The sequence below is a fragment of the Camelina sativa genome, chromosome 4 (assembly GCF_030686135.1).
Source record: "Camelina sativa cultivar CO46 ecotype springtype chromosome 4, ASM3068613v1".
Lineage (NCBI taxonomy): Eukaryota > Viridiplantae > Streptophyta > Magnoliopsida > Brassicales > Brassicaceae > Camelina > Camelina sativa.
Genome location: NC_141883.1, coordinates 441,515 through 461,346, shown reverse-complemented (window position 1 = coordinate 461,346; position 19,832 = coordinate 441,515). Strand labels below are relative to the sequence as shown.

Sequence of the window (19,832 nt, the reverse complement as noted above, 5' to 3'; positions counted from 1 at the left end):
CTGGCAGGAGTCACATTGGGAAACAAAATCGTGTGCGTCTCGGAATAAGGTGGGCCACTAGAGGCCGGATTGGAGCACTTTTGTCGCGGTTTTGAATGTGACGAAATGTCCTGCATAGTTGGAACTGTGACAGTGGAAAAGTATGCCTTGAACTTCCGATTCAGGAACACATCTTCGGTAAAGGCCTTCAGCGCAGTGCTTGTAAAGATAAGGCTAATCCCAGAAATAGCGTTGGACATCTCGTAAAAACTTCTTTTACCGCTTTCAGGACAAGGCTGGTTACCTAAAAAAAAAATTTGGGAAACTATGAGCATTTCTAGGAATCTTTTGCTTTAAACTAACACTCTTATGATTGCTTTAGTACTTTTGACTTTCGAATGAAGCTTGGAATGAACATGAGCAGTCTCAGCACACCCCAAAAGACCCTCACCGAAGAGGACATTAAGTTGATCCACTGTTGTCTCGAGCTTTGACAGGACTTAACCGGATTTAACTTCTTGCCTTGGGACTTAGTATACATCGAACAAGACTCCTCCCTTAAGCAATACAAGACATGCATCTCCTCACAAAGTATGCTTCCCCTCTCTTCCCTTCAATACTCAATAATAAAAAATAATAATAAAAAATAAGAAAGAGGATATATGTAATAAAGAAGTGAACCGAGGGTTGTGCGTAAACCCGTGCATCCTTCAGAATTCATGGAGACCTGTCCGCAAGAAAAGAGAAAAGGATTGATAAAAAAAAAATACAATGATACCCTAGAAAATTAGGGAGAAATCAATCCTTTGGAAGTGAGAAAAGAGAGAGGAAAGGAAGAATATGAGGAGGTCTTGGGCATTAAGAGGTTGAAGGAGTCTAAAAGTTCAATGATCGATACTCCCATGGTAAGACCGCACCCTTTTACTATTCTGATATAGAGAGACAACAATGGGGGGACCGAAGGTTCTTTAAGGCTGTGGAGGTCAGAGTAGGGAGTGTTGATCCTAATCATGGGCAGAGTACAGAAAGTAGTTCTCGGTTTGATGGGATGAAGAGTGCAAAGAAGAGGTTCCCAAGAATATGTGAGTTTCCACCTTCAAACCTTTTCTCTGTTCCTGAGTTTTTGTCTGTTCTTGCTTGAGGACAAGCAAAGATTCAAGTCCGGGGGAATTGATGTGTCTGTATTTTATAGGTTTTAACCATAGTTTTAAAGTTTGTTTTGAGTCTTTTATTGAGTCAAAGTGTGGTTATAGAGTCTTTTTAGTCTTGTGAGAGTCTTTACAGGTTCTAGGTCACTTTGGAAGGAAACTGAGTGTTTTGGGGATGAAAACAAGCATCTGGAGCCAATTTGGTGAAGGCTGATCGGACTAGCAAGCAGATGGAGCAAACAGAGAAAAGCATCCAGGATCGGCTGATCCGCATTTGGGATTGGCCAGTCCCGTACCCTACTCAAGTTTTCCTTTTTTGTTTTAAACCGACTTTTAGGGTTTTATTTTGATATTTAATTAGAGGCTCGGCCTCTAAAGACATAAGCATTATTTTTCTGAGACTATTTTGTATTGAGAGCTGGGGGAGAAGATCTCTAATCCTTCTTGACACTTTGGAGAAGAATTCTAAACCCTGTTTTCTATTCTTTTGCAATTCAATTATGTTTTCTTCATTATTGATTTGCTGTTCTTTTATCTCCATGTATGAGTAGTTTATCTATTGGGTTTTGGGTTTTAAAGGGGTTTATGATTCTCTAAACTTAGGTTGTTAGATTTGGGATTGATCTTATTGTTCTTCATCTATTGTTGTTCTTAATGCTTAAGCTAGATTGATCACCTAGATTAAGATTTTAGGTTTAATTCATCGGGGCACCAAAAGTGTTGTTGAGTTTCTGAAAAAGAACTTTGGTGAGCAAGGTGGACCTTAGCCAACGAAAGTTGAAGTTGAGGCACCTTGTGAACAGATCAAACTTGAACCTTTATTGCTTGCTTGGTTTGCTAGGTCCAAACGATGGTTTAAGGTTTAGTGAATTCATTGCATAGATAGTTAACGCTGCAAAAGTAGGTTAGCTTTACAACTGTAATTTGAGTTCTAGAACGGTGTTTAATGCATCCCCATCTTCCACCTTAGTCCGAGAATTATATCCCCATAGATTCCCTGCGCCCAATATTTCCTTTTTGAATTAAAACAGTTTGTTTACTTTCCGTTTTGTAGATAGTTACTTGATTCACAAACTTTTCCATTGTCTTAGCTATATTTAATCTACATAATTTCATAGTGTAATTGTTTGGTCTCTGTGGATTCGATCATGAAGTGTTACAACGATACCACTATATCGTGGTGGAGTACACATTGGGTTTAATTGACCTTTTGACCAGCGCTGGAGAGAGACCTTGACGAAACTGGAATGGGCTATCCTTCCTGGTGGGACCCATCGGAAGGAAGAGGAGTCGTGACTGATCTGGCGGATTTGACGGAAGAAGATGTTCGGGAGCTCGACGTTATGTTTCCTATAGATGCTCAGGACCTTAGCTTGATTCCACATTCTTCAAGTCAGCAATGAGGGAAGGTGTTAGCGTACGAAGAACGCACCGGCTCGGAGAGTGCTCCTAGGTCTCTGGTTGCTGGCTTAGCCGTTGGAAACGGAGTCCCAAAACGTCGCAAAGATTGTTCGGGAGACAAGCAAAGAATCCCCCGCGATGCGGGAAGTACCCTATGCGACGACAAGTCCATAGCCCGCACGTTTGCAGCTCATGCTACCGAGTGTCGATGAACGTCCGTGGGACTGCCCATCGGGTCACCTCTGCGTCTATGTGGATTTTTTTACCGAGTGTGGATTATGGTTCCCCATTCCAGAATTTTTGACGAGTTACTGTGCGCGTCGGAAGATTGCATTCTCACAGCTGTCGATCTCCACCATCCGTAACGCGGTGGGGCTTACGATAATTGGCGCCTATATGGACATCAAGATAAGCGTACCCTTTTAGTTCGGGACTATGTTGCGCTTGATGTACGCCATGTCTCACGATCTTGCGCGGCCAGAAGAGTCATATTCACGATTGGCGGAGGCAATTTTTCTTCGTAGAAATAAATGACATCTCGGTTGAAGATCCAGACACGACCTGTCCTCCTGCCTGGAACTTCACCCCTGGTAGCCATTGCTGGGTTGGGTTTGTGTCTATAGATTTTTTTTTTTACTCTGTTTGCTGATCGTATTTATTTTATACCCGCAGGTAATCCGCCACCTTCAGCTGCGTGCGATTCTGAAACTGTTGAACAAGCTTCTGCTTTTCTTTTTAGTGGGACTTTGCGGTGGCCGGACGTGTTCTCACACTTCAAGACTTGTAAGTTTTTTTATTTTTTATTTGGTTGGCTTATCTTCGTTTAGAGACTTGTGTGCTCTCGTGTCTCAGGCTCCTATCTATTCTGTAGGTTCACAGACTGGATTGCAAATGGGAGACTGCCTAATGCCATGCTATGCTGACTTGTTCGATGTCGAGGATGCGCCTGTTGTCGCAACCAAGACCGTTGCACCAAATGCTGAGGTCGGCGCGGAGGTCGTTGTTGTGGAGCACGAGGATGGCGAGGTGCTCGCTCTTGAGGGTGAGCCCGGTCGTAGGACTCGTTCCGCCGAGGTTGCTGCAGCTCGTGCTGCAAAGAAGCCTTCTTCTGTGTCCCGTGGGAGTGCTCCAGCAGCTGGTGGTGGTGATCGTTCCCGGAAGAGGTCGTCACGCTCGAGTTCCCGGAGTGATGCTGGAGGAAGTGCTAGGCATTCTCATCACGCAGAGGATGGTCGCGAGAGGGTCGATCACTCATTTTCATTTCGCTACGACGTGAAAGACCAAGCGTTCTCTGGTGATTCTCGAGCTTGCGTAGACCTTGCCAGCAAGATTCATGGTGACTTCGTTCCGCTTTCTGCTCCTAGTGACTTGGCTTGTCCGAGTACATAAGAGCAAGTCGTTCCTGTGCATTTTACTTAGCCGTAATCCAACTATTTTTCTTGATCTCCTAGGCGATGAGCTGGATGAACGAGGACAAGGTGCACGCTGACAAGGTGCGCGCTGCTAAGAGAGAGATCGTGCTAGTTCAGGATGCGCTTGCTGAGGCTGAGCGAACGAGTAAGGAGAATGCAACAATTGTGAAGGATCTGACGGCTTCTCTTAAGAAGTCACATCGGAAGCTTAACTCCGGGTCAGCGCGACTAAGGAAAGCGCGAGATGAGCGAGGGGAGGAAGAGCGTGCGAAGGCTGCTGTTGTGATCGGGACGCAGCAGGAGCGTATTGAGCGTATGAGGACGCCCTTGATTGCAACGTGCGAGAGACAGCTTCATTTGCTCGTTCTCAGCCAAGTTACCGGGACTAGGCTATGTCTTCAGAAGTTGATTGACAGGGGAACCACAATTCCCGAGAGTAGGATGGAGCGTCTTGCAGCTAGCCAGGAAACGTTTCAAGCAAAGGTTGACGGGGTTGTGGTACCGCCGCTTCCTGATGTTGATCTGGAGCCATTTCCGGAGACCGCTGACGGAGGCGCTGGTGATAATGCTGCTAACGAGTGATATGTCCTCGTATTATTGCTTGTTGTTCTCGCTTTTGGATTTTCTTTTTGTCATTGCGAACTCGATTGCTGATTGCTTTTGTACTTTTCCTTTGGATATTTGCAAACTTGGTTGCTTTTGATTTATGAACTTGATTATTGCCGATTATTGTTTCCTTCATTATGATGAAGCTGCTTTTGAATTTCATGTTTTTTGTCGCTCAAAGATTGATTATTGCGTAGAATAGAGATGCGACGTTTTCGTTGTTTACGGGGCATATTTTGCAGTGCAGGACGTCTCCTGGCTTACCCTGGATATGTTGTTCCCCGAAAGGTCTCGAGTAGACAAGAAGGACTTGTCGTACTATTTTAGGTGCGGTACGCATGACCGGCTTACCCTGTGGGTGCTGCAGGAATTGCGGCTGTGCGAGTCGGGGTCTTGGCTTATTCACTCCGGTTCCTGCTAGGTATGCGAGTCGGGGTCTCGGATTATTCACCCACGCGGAGCGCGTTTTAGAGTTGTGCCCCTGGCCAGGGCGTCAGAATAAGAGTCGATAGATTGCTCAAGAGCGTTTCGAAGTGAAACTTTTATTTTTTTATTAAAGTTATAGTTGGACCTCGTGAAAGGCTGCCTACGTACCCTCGGAAGGGATCAAACCATTCGTAGTTCGAATTACATGGAAATGCTCAGTAGATCGAGTGGTGTTTTTTTTTTTTTTTTTTTTTAGCGACTGGCGGACTAATAGTAGTAGCGCTTGAGGTTGGCGAAATTCCAAGATCTCGGAACTGGAGTGCCATTCATCTCGAGTAGCTGATAGAAGCCGGGATTGACGATCTTGGAGATTAAGTATGGACCTTCGAGCATTCTTCTCCCTTATATTCTCGAATACTTTGCGGAGGACGAGATCACCCTCGGCGAAGTAGCGAAATTTGACTTTCTTGTTGTAGAATTTTGCGGCAGCTTGCTGGTAGTTTTGGATGTGTAGTAGAGCTTGGTCGCACTCTTCTTCAATGAACAGGAGTCTGTCGCACAACATTTTGTTGTTCAAATCAGGATTATTAACGAGCATGGAACGTCGGAGCGTGGGGATTCCTACTTCAGCCGGTGCGAGTGCCTCCATGCCGTAGGCGAGAGAGAATGGTGTTTGACCGGTAGACGTACGTGGAGAGGTTCGGTGCGACCATAGGACGCCGTCGAGTTCGTCAGCCCATAGACCTTTTTTTGCGTCGAGGCGTTTCTTGATTCTGGCAAGTATAGTTTTGTTAGTTGCCTCTACTTGGCTGTTGCCTTGCGGGTATCTTGGAGTGGATTTACTTAGGCGAATCCGCCAGCCAGCACAGAATCCTTCGAATTGTAGGGAAATGAATTGTAGGCTGTTGTCACATACGATCTCGTACGGAAGCCCATGCCGGCGTATGATGTTTTTCCAGACAAAATTCTAGACTTCATTTGCTTCTAGTGAAACGTACAATTCTGCTTCGATCCACTTTGTGAAGTAGTCCGTCATGATCAAGAGATACTTCTTCTACTTAGATGGTGTTAGCGGACCGACAATATCCATCGCCCATCGCATGAAGGGGTAAGGTGGTGACGTTGTTTGCAGAAGTTCAGTCGAAGAATGGATGAATGGTGCGTGGCGTTGACACTTTTCGCACTTGGCTGCGAAGTCGGTGCAATCGACGACCATGGTTGGCCAGAAATGTCCATTGCAACGGATTTGAAGTGCTAGAGCATGACCGCCTGAGTGGTTTCTGCCAGCGCCTTTATGGACTTCACGCATGATATCGTTGACGTCCTTCGCATTAACGCAGATGAGAACAGGCGATCGCCGAAATAAGTTGTCGTCCAACATCGTGTACTGGGCGAAAGCTTGAGTTAGGGCGGGTGGAGCCGGTGTTGTGATTGCTAAGATGTTGAGCGGGTTTGTTTGTGTGTCTATTGAAGGCGCAATAAGTTGACATCGATACTTGGTTGCTCGATGCTTTCCACAAGTATGACTCTTCGAAGATCAGGATCAGAAGTAGAAGCGAGCATCGCGAGTGCGTCAGCCGGAGCATTGTCACTTCGTGGAATCTTGATGATTTCGAAGGATTCAAACTTTTGAGATAAGTCGCGAACGACCTTGAGATAAGCGTCCATCCGCGCGTGTCTTGCCGCATAATCTCCACTGAACTGATGCGTGACTAGTTGAGAGTCGCAATAAGCTTGGATTTTCTTGACTCTGATTCCGTGTGCGAGGATCAATCCAGCGATCAACTCTTCATACTCTGCATCGTTGTTTGAAGCGGAGAAGGTGAGACTGAATGACTGTTCAAGGATTTCTCCAGTTGTTGAGGTCAAGCGTACGTCCGCTCCTGAGCCCAATTTTGACGATGCGCCATCAACGTCGAGTGTCCAGATTTCAGGCGGAGGGGAATCAACTTCGAGTTTAGGCGAGAGTTCGACAAGGAAGTCTGCGAGAACTTGAGACTTTGCACAGGTGCGCTTTTTGTACTCAATGTCGTATTCGCTTAACTCAACTGCCCATTTTGCAAGGCGTCCTGACTGGCTCGGGCTGTCAATGATTGTTAGGAGAGGCTGATTCGTCAGGACTTCAACAGTGTGAGACTGGAAGTAAGGGTGGAGCTTGCAAGCTGATACTACAACCGCATATGCGAGCTTCTCAAGAGTCGGATTTCAGAGTTCGGCCCCGTCGAGAGTCTTGCTCACGTAGAAGATAGGATGTTGCTCTCCTCGATCTTCTCTGGCGAGCACGCCACTTATAACCGAACAAGAAATGGCGATGTAGAGATACAAAGTTTCGTCCCACTCAAAACGTTTGTTTCCACGAAGCAGCTGATAAAACGGCAAGCTCTTATCCGTTGAGCGAGAGATGAAACGATTCAGTGCGGCAATACGCCCAGTTAGGCGTTGTACCTCGCGGGTGTTCCTTGGAGATGGAAGGTTGATGATTGCCGAAATCTGCTTCGGATTGGCTTCTATACCGCGCTTTGTAACGAGGTATCCCAGGAATTCGCCTGAAGTGACGCCAAACGTGCATTTCGCCGGGTTTAGTTTCATGCTATACTTGTTCATAATATCAAAACATTGTTTCAGGTGTGCGACATGGTTTGCGGCTTGAGCTGACTGGACGAGCATATCGTCGATGTAGACTTCCATGGTTTGATCAAGTTGGCTTGCGAACATATGGTTCACCAATCGCTGAAACGTTGCTCTTGCATTTTTTAATCCAAATGGCATGACTCTGTAACATATAGTGCTTGTTCAGTAATAAACGCACTCTTCTCGCGGTCATCCTTGTGCATCATTATCTGGTTGTAGCCCGAGAACGCATCCATGAAAGAAAGTAGTTCGTTTCCAGCTGTGGCCTCGACAAGCTGGTCAATGGGCGGAAGAGGAAAATTGTCTTTCAGACAAGCTTTGTTGAGGTCAGTGAAGTCGACGCACACTCTCCACGTTCCATTCTACTTCTTAACCACGACCGGGTTACTCAGCCAGTCTGGATAGCGAATTTCAGTGATTGAACCCGCATCAAGTAGTTTCCGTACCTCATCATCAACTACAGTTGTTCGTTCCGCACCGAGCTTTCGACGCTTTTACTTAACGGGCTTATAATTTTGATCGACATTGAGTTCGTGGCTGGTAATGCCAAGATCAATCCCGGTCATATGGTCTATGGACCAGGCGTACGTGGTTACGTTTTTTCGTAAGAACTGAACGAGTTTGTCCCTTAGAGCGATTGGTAGCTCGGTGCTGATGCCTACGCAGCGTTTAAGATCGGAGAAGTTGATGTTTACTTGTATCATAGATTCTTTCGAGGATGGTGCGTGTGGATGTCGCAGCGGCTCTGATTCAACAATCACGAATGCGATTCAACAATCACGAATGCTCTCGCATTGCGCATCTTTTTCTCGATGATGAAGCAAGTCCGCGCCATCAGAGGATCTCCACGCAGCGTGTAGATACCGTACTTGTTTGCAAACTTGACGCAGTGGTGGTAAATTGAAGCGATGGCGCGCATCTTGTGAAGCTACGACGTTCCCAGAATGACATTGTAGATGATGGGTTTGTCTACAATTGCAAAGTTGAAGCACTGCATTGCGCCGCCGACGTAAATTGGAAGCGTTATGGTTCCAATCGTCATTATAGTGTCGCCATCGAATCCCGTCAGAGGTTGCATTTCATGAGTCGTGCTGCGAAGATCAATCTCCATCTGGATCAGAACGTCCTTGAATATCACATTGAACAAGCTCCCAGTGTCAATAAGGATTCTAATCACTGAGCTTTCTCCAATCACCATTTCTACGACGAGTGGGTCGTTGTTTGGACTTGCGTTGAGTGCGTCCTCTTCAGTAAACACGATAGGATTGGAGGAAGTTTTGAACATGCTGCTATGGGAGGCGAGCTGCATTTTGCTTCTGCTTCACGGCAGTAAGCTTAGATTGAACGAACAGAGTCGCGACATGTTGACAGGCCGCCCATGATCATGTTGATCCTTCGGCGAGGAGCTGGTGGTTCATCGTGTTCTTCCGCGTCATGGTTTCGTTTCGGGGGAGGAGGCAGGCGTTCGATTTCTCGTGCTCGGTCATTTTGTCCCCGTGCTCAGTTATTTTGTACCGTTGCTTCCTCATCATGCTGCCTTTCGTTTTGTGGCTGGTATGCCAAACAGTACGGGTTATCCTTATGTCACCTCCGTTCTCGCTCTACATAAATGTCACCTCTCTTGTACTTATGAAGGAGAAGGTATTGAAGTGTTTTGCAATCCTCCGTGGAATGTCCGCCAAATTTGTGGAATTCGCAATAACCATGTTTGCCCTTGTAGGTAGGACCATCAGTCTCGCGATCGTACTTGTTCCAGCGCTTGCCTTGCTGTTGCTCGTTTCCATCGATAGCGAACATCGTTGCCTTCCTTCCCCTCTCGCCTTTGGCGTAGTCTCTGCTGTAATTTTGGCGAGGCGAGGCTCAGGGCTTTTTCGGGTGCTTTCTCCACCGCGTCGCCCTGGTTCATGTTTCATTTTCCCTTGTCTTCGTCTACCTCGATGTATCGATTGGCGTGAGCAAGGACCTCGCCCAAGGATGTGGCGGATTGGATTGTTAGATCTATCTTGAACCTGGTTCCGTGAGCAAGTGCGTTCTTAAGTGCACCTATTGCGGCGTCGTCGCTGTTAGTGAGTTGAGATACGACTCCTTTAAACCTGGCCATGAAAGTCCGCAGTGACTCATTGTGCTTCTGGTACATTCTCCATAAGTCTGCATTCGACGCAGGTACATGCATAAAGCATTGGTGATGCTAAAGGAATGCGGTTGTCAGTGCTTCATAACCATCGATTGAATTGGCCTTCAGCCTTGAACACCAGTTCAATGCTTTGCCGGTTAGGCTTTCGACGAACAGCTGACAACTTTCCGCGTCTTCTTCTTCTGGTGAGAAGTATGAACTACCAATGTGGATGGACATCGAATTCAGGAAGATAGTGGGGTCCCCCTTTCCGTCATACAGTATTGGCTTGTTCTTGCTGGTGTCGGGGTTGCGTCTAACTCTGACACCTGAGACTCTTGTGGTGAAAGGCGAACGTCGTGCTTCTGCCAGCACAGTCTCCAGCTCTAGTGCCGCGCTTGTTACACGGTGCATCTGAGACGTAATCTTCTTCAGTTGGGCTTACATCTGCTGAAGTTCTTGCTGAAGGCCGCAATTTTCAGCGTTCTCGGGTTGATTCGGCCCAACACGTCGATCCATGAGCAACTAGTCAGTTTGGAAATGCACTCTTGGCTGCTCGCCATTGGGTCCAACGATGATCAACGAGAGTCGGGGCCTTCCGTTACCGTGGTGCTCAATTCGCGGAGTGTTGGGCACGGTTCGCGGAGTGTTGTGCTCAGCTCGCAGAGTGTTGTGCTCAGCTCGCGGAGTGTGTGGCGGCAGTGCGTCATCATTTTGTTCGTGTCGAGGTTCAGGTCGTCGCGTATGGCGCCTTGCTTGGTCATTTTGGCCTTGAGATGCCATATGTGCCGCTTGGCCACTCATACGGTCCAGGGTCCTTCGTACGGCTTCATCGAGCGCGACCTGACTGATTGTAACGCCTCTACGCGCGCGGCTGGGAGGAGTAATGTTTGCGGCTGCGCGGTTGGTTGGGTTGACCGAGATGCTGTCAGCTGCACGATCAGGAGGGGTAGTGCCGTTGGTTAGGCCATTTGCTTGGGCAACACGCGTAGCGCCTACGGCTTCACGGTCATTTGGGTTGTCGCCTACGGCTACACGTTCTCGAGGGATAGCGCCATTGGTCAGAGCGACGCGCGTAGCGCCTACGGCTTCGAGGTCAGTTGGATTGACGCCTTAGAGCTGGTTCGTCCTCGAACGGGTGCGGCCCCATATTGTTGGCCTTGGGGACTCGACGCGAGCTGCAGGAGATCTGGGCGGGGAGGAGTCGACGCCTTCGTTGCTGGAGAGATCAGTGTGAGACATGCTTCAGGTTTTCCGAAAACGCCTTTGTCTTCAAATTCTTTTCGTCAAAGAAAGGATTCTGTGAGTCCCACGGTGGATGCCAAATTGTTGATGTATGAAATCGACAATATAAATAATACGAATATTCTTAGGGATAAATCGGAACTGGTCGTTTTATTAACGTATAATTCAAGAGAAGAGTTTACAGAAAATGCAATCAAAGCTCTAAGCGCAATTAATACGAATGTAAATGCACTTTTCTCTCTGATTGCCAAGATTTCGGATCCAGAGCTCTGACAACGACCTCTGGTATTTATAGTGGGCCAATGACCTAGGGCTTCTTCTTTCTCTCTGTAAAATGATGATTTCTCCCCTGTGACCAGATGGACCAGATCCATGACTTCAGACCCTAAATCTCTTAGAAATCTTTTGTTTGGACTCCAGAAATGTTGGGGGTAAAGCCCATATCCAACAAAAATGATGAGTTTATCGGTTTTATCATGAAAAGAGATTTGACAGGTGGCATAAGTAAACAAAAATTTACTTTTACATTTTATAAAATAACATTAATTGCATGAATACTTTTACCTTTAGCAGAATATTTCAAATTCTAAAAAAATAACGGTAAAAAGTAAATAGTAAAACCATTTATGTCACTCTTAAGTATTTCAGTAATTTTTTTTCTTTGCATGATCAAAGTCTACTAATCAAACCGTGTACGACGTTATATATGTTTCACTCAGAAATTATTGGGACAGATCTAAAATTTCTCAAGATTTAGTCAATACAACGAACCTACTTTCACAAAAAAAAAACTTCATCCATCTAGAAGAAGATACAACTTTATTAAGTATTGGAGCATCTATAACAATTATCTCAATTTTACTAAAGTTATTCAGTAATTCTCTTTAGCAATCACCTTGTTTTGGCAGATCTCATAATCTCAATATTGATACTTATATATGAATTGTCATCGTAAGTATTGCCGCAAATCACAATGTGGACCTCATGAAATCCAGTAAATAAATATGGTCTGAAAAGATTGTATTCAAGTGGACGTTTGGCTGTAATAATATGTACTTTTGCTTCTTTTGGACCAATACTTCTGTTATATATTACGCTCAAGTTTCTTTTCAGTCTAATCGAATATTCTTACTTCTTTCTCTCTGCTAGATCTGATTTCTCAATTATTGCAGCATAATGTTGTTATTCTAAATTCATGAAGCAAAAAAAAAAAAATTTAATTTGTTTTAGTCGTGCAAATACAAAGACTAACAGCCATATATATATCAGATTTGGACGATTTTACATACTGATACGACCATTGGACATAAATTTTGGAAAAAGATACAGGCTGTAAACTAATTGAATATAGTTTTATAAGGTTCGAAGCGCATGAAACTTTTTTATTAAATACTTCTATATGGTTTATCGTTAGCGGATTATTGATCGTTTCATCGATATATGTTTATGGTTTTGGATTTCTAAGTTTTCATATCTCAATATTCATTTTTGAGGTTAAGAGTAGAGATACCTATTCAGCTATTCTTTTGTTTTTTCTTTTTTAATAACAAAAAAAAGTTTTGAAGTGGGACTACGATGGAATTTTATTGAGTCAAGTAAACAAATCAAGGGTTGTATTGTATACTTTGTTGTACATAGTAATATGAGTTTTGTGAAACGAAATCATGCTTTGAATAAAATGAATTGAAAAAAATATGCAAACAAAGTGAAAAAGCACCATCTTTTTTTTTCGGCAATAGGATTTCATTGATAACAAGATGGGATTACAATGTGAGATACAAGAGCTGGCAAGGATATCAATCCTTCCAAAGGCTTAAGCCGGCAAGTATAAAACAATCCTAGAGACTAAGGGGAAAAGACCCAAATAACTTAAAACATAAAATCTCTTCAATTGCAATCCGGATCAGAAAATAGAGACCCAAAAATAGATAATTAAAACTTAAATCTTTGAAAATTAAAATTTAAAACAGATCTGAGACAAGAAAAATCACACAAACGGATGCTAATACAAGAATCTCCGAACCGCAATACTTGACCTATAATAAAGTGGCGTGCAACCTCTTTTTGTTGTTCCGGCGTGGAATTATGGAGGCGGTGAGACAACTTCAAACCCTAATAACTTATCAGGAAAAAAAGGAAGGAGATCCAGATGTATAGAGAGAGAGAAAAAAGCACCATCTATAAAAATTTAAATCGAATAAAACAATAAAAATAAATTAATGGGGGTAGAGTGAGAGAGAAAGGTGATGGGCAATGTATGAGGAACCACGAACACTGGTCTAATCGTAGGGTCGTTCTCCTTACATTTAGATGCAACGGTCCAAATAACATAACATGCATAAGATTTACATCTCAACGTATCTATCATATCCAATTTAATGTCTTATGGATAACAAATCCATGCGTGTGCATACAAACAACAAAATACCAAGTACTAAAGCCTTATATGTCTGGTGTGGTGTGGTGTGGTGGCCATATATATCGTATAGTACATAGAAGTTTTTTTTGTTTTGATTATTTTAGACTAGTGCACATATATAAAAGAATACCAAACTGATTTTCATGTAGCAACAGTTCAGTAGTTATAATAAGTGATGAATACTGAAAAGCCTTGATTTATCTTAAACCACGATTATTAAGAGTTATACATGTATAGTGTTCACTTGCAAACAGTGGCCATCCATGTTTTGCGCTTGTTTTTTTTTCTCTTTTTTTTTTTCTTCTGGTACTATTGGAAACAATTGCCGTGTAGATAAATGTGAAGCAGTAAGAGACAATTGTGGTTTATTAAATTAAGTATTAACTGATGAACTTATGTGGTTCAAGTTAGAATGAGAGTTTGATCAGAAACGAAGGGGAAAAATAAGTAAAAGACCGATAGATTGGTGGGTACCTAAAACTTGGAATCAGAAATTGAAGTATTTGAAGAAAATAATAGAAAAGTAGTTGGTTAAATTAGGTCAACTGGTATAACAACTTCCAGATAAAACTTAAAAATCGCAGGTTCAAATGACGTTTGGAATGAAACTATGTTAAAAATCAGCTATTTGACTTGAAAGGATCTAGATGCCCAAGTTGAGAACTTTTGAAGTTATTTAAATGGAAAAAAATTAGTTAAAACTTCAACAATGGTTAAAATATTATGGTTTCAGAGAAAGACCATGGATTAGTCTATAAAGGATCAAAATGTAGCCCATTTAGTTAGAGAGAAACCCAAAGAATCAAAATGTAGCCCATTTAGTTACATAAATGGGCTTGGTCTCTTTTGAATAGATCGAATTGATGATGATTTCTGAAATTTCTGTAAAAAAAGAATCCAACATGTTGTCGTCGTCGTCATCGTCATCCTCCACTCGATGCGGATCGTTCTTCGTCTTCCCAATTCTCTTCGCCGTCGTCCTACTTCTGGAACTTCCGGCTCTCTCCTCCGCCGATAAGCGCCACGTTATCAGCTTCCGATCTCCAGGACTCTACCCGGAGGGATTAACCTGGGATCCAAGGGAGCAGCACTTTCTGGTTGGTTCCCTCCACAGCCGCACTATTCATTCTGTCTCCGACGCTGGAGTCATCGAAACCCTTATTTCCGATCCCGATCTACCGGATAACGCTACTATCCTCGGTCTCGCCGTTGACTCTACTAATCGCCGTCTGCTTGCCTGCATCCACAGTTTGCCGCCTCACCTTCCCTTCAGTGCCCTAGCCGCCTACGATCTTCGCAGCGGAGGCCGTCGCATCTTCCTCTCTCCTCTCCCTTCGCTTTCCGGAGACGACGAAGACATCGCCCGGGGCGTCGCCAATGACGTGGCGGTTGATTACAAAGGCAACGCTTACGTCACCAACTCAGCCAAAAACTTCATCTGGAAAGTGGATCGCGACGGCGCAGCCTCGATCTTCTCGAAATCGCCGGTGTTCAATTCGCAGCCTGTGGCGGCAGACGCGGACGAAACATTCCGCGATTGCGGCTTGAACGGGATCGTGTACATAAGCAATGGCTACCTCCTGGTCGTGCAGAGCAACACGGGGAAGGTGTTCAAAGTGGACGAAGAGAGCGGGACGGCGAGGCTGGTGTTGCTGAACAGAGACCTGATAGCGGCGGATGGGGTGGCTAGGAGAAAGAGGGACGACACGATCATGGTGGTGTCGCAGAAGAAGCTTTGGTTACTCAAGAGCCAAGACAGCTGGAGCGAAGGAGTGGTTTATGACGAAATTGACCTCGACGTGGAAGGGTTTCCGACGGCCGTGACTGTGGCGGCGCGGGATAGGATATATGTCTTGTATGGGAGAGTGATGGAAGGCATAATGAAAAGTTACAAAGGAGAAGGGGTGAGGGAATGGTTTGGGATAGAAGAGGTTTGGTCGGACAAGGAAGGTGGCGAAGATAAGATCTGGTTGTATGTGTTGATCGGCTTTGGCTTCGCTTACTTCTGTTTCTGGAGGTTTCAGATGAAGAATCTCATCACAAACATGGACAAAAAGATCACCTAGCTAGTCCTGTTTCTACTCTTTTATCTTCTGTCAATCATCTTTACTTTTTATTAACACGTTTTGTAATAATAGTAAACCTATAGCACAGAACAGCATGTAGTGTCTTTTACTCAATTGGGTGTTGGAATGAAAAGCTTTTGATTCTCACACATTGTGTCTCTAAGAGTTAACAAAAGAGAGAGAGAGCGAGGGAGAGCTTATTGCAACATGTTTGCCTCAACCACCAGAGGTGGAGGAAGTAGAGGAAATACTTCTTCTTTCTCTAACTCTTTCTCTATCTTTTGGTTTCCTGACTTGTTGGGCTCTGACTCTTTTGCTTTCGCCCTCAGCTTCTGCATTGCTTTTTTCCTGTTCTCCTTTCTCCCTACTCGAGCTTCTGCGGCTTCACCATGGAGAATGTTGACCCCTCCAAGAAATCCAGCCGTGAGATACAACATGGTGTTTCTTCTTGAAATATCTTTGGCATCAAGGACTTGAAGCTTCTTGGGTTCCTTAATGTTTGCTTCAAGTAAAGGCTGTCAAAGAAAACGCAATATAGACTGACCTCAGAGCTCTGCACAAACTAACAAAAAACTGATGCTTGCAAATGCAGACTTACACTAATACCAATCTTCTTCTTTCTTCTATTGACCATGAGAAAACAGCAGAAGCAATCATCAATATATGAAAAGAATGCCTTTTGTTGCCCAAAATTCACATGACACAAACCAATCAACAAAACTAGTTGGAAGCATATAACAGCTGAATTCGATCTTAACCTAAAACAGTTGGATCAAACATTCTCTAATAGCTCAACCTAAAACTCAACGGCCTCGTATTCATTCTCACATAGACAGAGCACAACAAATCTCTCCGGGAAAAGAAAACTAATTTTGATCTTTAAAAGCTGTTGTACGAACCTGATGAGAACCTACGCTCGTGGCTAAGATCACCCGGCGCCGGGAAAATTTAGGTGATTCTGCGGTCATCGGAGAAAGTGAGGTCAAAACAGGCGTCCAGATAGAGCACGATCTCGCCATCTCTCTTCTCCGGCGTCCGTACTCAATTGTGCCGCTAATCAATCTATCAGAAATGTCTGTCAATAAAATGAAATTTTTTTTAATTATTTAATAAATGGGTGGTGGGCTTAAAACAGTAATATAGGCCTCATATTTGCACATTAATAATGGGCCTCGGTTAAACATATACATGTTGACTTCACCTGTCCTGAAATCAAAATTACAGATTTGTAGCAAACAGAAGATCACATATCTCGTCTTCAACATGAACATTTCCCCGGAAACGTGCAGAAGCAGCAAGACTCTTCTTCTCCTTCCTCAACAACGCTGCTTCTCTCTGGAAATCACTGGTTTTCTCAAGACCAGACAGTAGAACATTGTATGTCCCCAAGGAAGGCATTATCTCTCGCTCTCTCATCTCTCCTAATATCTTCATTGCTTTCTCTGGACTCCCTGCTGAGATATAAACATCCATCAGCGCGGTGTAAGCAGCTACGCCCTTTTGATCATCCGGAAGTAAGTCGAAAACCTCTGCGGCTAAGCGAGGTCTTCTCCCAAACCCGAGCCTGTGGATCAACATTGCTCCTTGGTACACACCGAGGGAGTGTTGCGCTTTCAGCATCTCCTTGACCACTTCAATCACTTTAGGAAGTTCGATTACTCTCAGAAAATGACCAATTAACGCAAGATATGCTGACTTCTCGAGATGAATACCCATTTCCGAGCTGTAATCAAGAGCCAACGAAGCCCCCTCAGTTCTACAACGGCCACAGTTTGTTTCTACGATAGCTGAAACAACAAAAGAATCCAACTTTATGTTCCTATCTCTCATCTGGTTAAGTATAATATCAACTGCAACCAGATTCTGCTTCATCAAGAGAACGGAGCTGATAACTCTAATATCATCTGAACTCTTAGTGTCATCAACTTCGGCTGTTGGAGTCTCATCAATGTCATTGGAGCACAAAGATTCAGCGGAAATATGCGAGTTGACATCTCGTAACAGATCATCACTTTCGCCTGCGGCTTTCAGGGTCTCCCAAGCTTCAAGAAAGATAGGGTAACGAAGTACAATCCCATTGTGTTTCATGTATAGAAGAATTCGAGCCATGAATGATGTTTCCCCAAATTTACAAGCTTTTCCAATCAGAATATTGCAAGCTGCTTTATCTGGCTGCACCCCAATCTCTTGCATTTTAAAGAAAATGTCCAAGGCTTCCTCACATTTCCCTGCAATTCAAACGAAGAAACTAACACATCATCATCATCGTCGTCAAGAAAACAAAAACATTCAAGAACCAATATCCAGAAAACATTCCTAGTCTTACTCCATATGTTTATTTCAAATAATTTGACATAAAGCAAAAAAGCTGTAAAACTTCAGCTAGGCATTTTAACAAACAGTTGGTGTGCCGTAGAATGAAAGGTCACCTGTGCTGACAAGAAACTCCATCAATACAGTATAAGTGTGACAATTGGGAGAAACTCGCGACCGTAACATGTCCTTATAGACCTCCGTGGCTTCTTCCACCTTCCCATCGGCGAAAAGAATCTTCATGTAAGCTGTGTAAGACACGACGGTAGGTTCGCACCCATGATCTCTCATCTCCTCCCAAAGCCTCATAGCTCCGTCGACGTCGCCGGAACTTGAAACCCAGTGAATAAGCGATGTATAAGTAACCGTATCGATCAACAGACCCTTCTCCTTCATAAGGTGGAAGACGGAGAACATGGATTGGATCCGACCGGCTTCACCGAAGATATCGAGCATGGTGGTGTAAGTGAAGTGATCGTGTTTGAAACCCTTGATCTGGGAAGCCCAGTTGAAAAAGAGCCAAGCTTTCTGCATCGGAGGGTGTGCTTTCAAGACACGGTTGATAATGTGAGAATCCCATCTGAGACCCAGATGTGGGAGCTGTTCTCGAGCTGATTCCCAAGTGGAGTACTTGAGGATGTTATAGATGTTGGATACAACGTCTCTTGTGTAAACCCTGGGGTCCTCTGGGGGGGTCTGTGTTTTCGCAAGTTTTGGTTTTTGGCAGAATCGCTTGGTGTCGGAGGGGTTTCTAGGTCTTGGTCGGGGCAGAGAGTGAAGTAGCTTGACGGGGCTCCTCAGGCGATTGGAGGATTGGATTGTGTGGTTGCGGAAGATGGTAGAGAAGCGCATGAAATTTTCTGGTTGAATTGAAACTAACGCTAGTGTGCCCGCCCAGGAGAGAGCCAATATTGTTATTCCAACCTCTGTTTGCAGTGTATATGAACTTTGTCTTTTTTTTTTTTTTTGTTCTTTATCAAAGATCAATATATACGGAAGTGCTTTTTGTGAAATTCAATTATATAACATGGTCCGTCAATAAGTGAAGATGTATGTAAACTGTAATTAATATTCATGGTTTTTTTTTTTTTTTTGGTTAGGATTTAGTTTATGTTTTCTTTTTCCCCTGTGAAAGGATTTTAGAAGAAACTTAAGGCAGAGGGGTTGGTGAAGAAGATGACAACGACGATCTGTTTGGTGACAGACTGATTTTGAACACGAGATTTACGCAACTCTTCTTCTTCTTCTTCTCTAATGTCTACATCCCATTCGTGGGCATTGGTACAGTATGTTGTTTCCTATTTGTTCTATCGAATTGGCTTCTTTAATTATCTAAGTATTGTGTAGTGTGTTTTGATTTTAAACTGAAACCTTATTATTAGATTTTGGAGCTTAAACATCATTAGTTGTGGTTTGCTTTGATTTCTGAGTGTAGATGAACGGGCTGAGTTTGATGCTTTGAAACATGACTACAAGGTTGATTGGCACGTAAAACACCTGCAGAAGAAGTTAAGTCCGACTACAAGGTTGTTTGTCAAAAAAGAAGTTAAGTCCGACTTCAGAAGAGTTCAAATCGAGGTGTGGAACAGAAGACTGGCTTGTATGAGAAGGAAGGATAGTATTTCTGAGAGGGAGGTTATGAGAGATAGAGAGCCGTATGTACGCCACAAATATGCCAAGACATTTCAGGATTAATGGGAAGGAACATGGCTAGGCCTCGAGAACTTTGGTTAGATATGTTGATGAGACGAGTAGAGGAAGCAACGTTGGTTACTCGGATTAGAGGGGAGCAGCAGAAAGTGATTGGATTGGTAATGAGAAGATGGAGGAATCATAAGAAGAGAAATCAGAAGTAGATGAAGAAGTGAAGAAAAGAAAATAATTTGTCATGTTGATGAGACGAGCAGAGGAAGCAACGCTGGTTACTCGGATTAGAGAGGAGCAGCAGAGATTAGGCCTTGCTGCAGAAAATGATTGGATTGATAATGAGAAGATTGAGGAATCAGAAGAAGAGAAATCAGAAGCAGATGAAGAAGTGAAGAAAAGACAAGAATTTTGTTAGAGTCATGGCCT

At 43.9% G+C, this 19,832-nt stretch overlaps 5 protein-coding genes across 6 annotated transcripts; 1 reads left to right on the top strand and 4 right to left on the bottom strand.

Moving 5' to 3' along the window:
• Positions 1-6,436: 6,436 nt before the first annotated feature.
• LOC147945150 (uncharacterized) lies at positions 6,437-7,660 on the bottom strand. The gene is made up of 2 exons (XM_087511344.1): positions 7,273-7,660; positions 6,437-7,140 (listed from the first exon to the last, which is right to left on the bottom strand). Exons 1-2 carry the CDS (start codon positions 7,658-7,660, stop codon positions 6,437-6,439), a joined length of 1,092 nt encoding a protein of 363 aa, XP_087367470.1.
• An 871-nt stretch (positions 7,661-8,531) lies between these two features.
• Positions 8,532-8,912, bottom strand: LOC147945149 (uncharacterized). The gene has a single exon (XM_087511343.1). The coding sequence runs from the start codon at positions 8,910-8,912 to the stop codon at positions 8,532-8,534; it is 381 nt and encodes a 126-aa protein (XP_087367469.1).
• Positions 8,913-14,081: 5,169 nt separating this feature from the next.
• On the top strand, positions 14,082-15,595 carry LOC104779450 (uncharacterized). Its single transcript, XM_010503810.3, has one exon. It carries the CDS (start codon positions 14,244-14,246, stop codon positions 15,444-15,446), a length of 1,203 nt encoding a protein of 400 aa, XP_010502112.1. The 5' UTR covers positions 14,082-14,243; the 3' UTR covers positions 15,447-15,595.
• Positions 15,465-18,869, bottom strand: LOC104779451 (pentatricopeptide repeat-containing protein At2g01390-like). Of its 2 annotated transcripts, XR_015596363.1 has the most exons (4): positions 17,876-18,869; positions 16,648-17,674; positions 16,346-16,521; positions 15,465-15,961 (listed from the first exon to the last, which is right to left on the bottom strand). XR_015596363.1 is itself a non-coding variant. In XM_010503811.3 (2 exons), the coding sequence occupies exons 1-2, from the start codon at positions 18,609-18,611 to the stop codon at positions 16,665-16,667; spliced, it is 1,746 nt and encodes a 581-aa protein (XP_010502113.1). In that variant the 5' UTR covers positions 18,612-18,869; the 3' UTR covers positions 16,523-16,664. The 2 variants fall into 2 exon arrangements, 1 of the variants encoding a protein (XP_010502113.1); XM_010503811.3 differs by lacking the exons at positions 15,465-15,961; positions 16,346-16,521 and having other exon boundaries at positions 16,523-17,674.
• On the bottom strand, positions 15,644-16,465 carry LOC147945148 (uncharacterized). Its single transcript, XM_087511342.1, has 2 exons — positions 16,346-16,465; positions 15,644-15,961 (listed from the first exon to the last, which is right to left on the bottom strand). Exons 1-2 carry the CDS (start codon positions 16,463-16,465, stop codon positions 15,644-15,646), a joined length of 438 nt encoding a protein of 145 aa, XP_087367468.1.
• Positions 18,870-19,832: the final 963 nt, after the last annotated feature.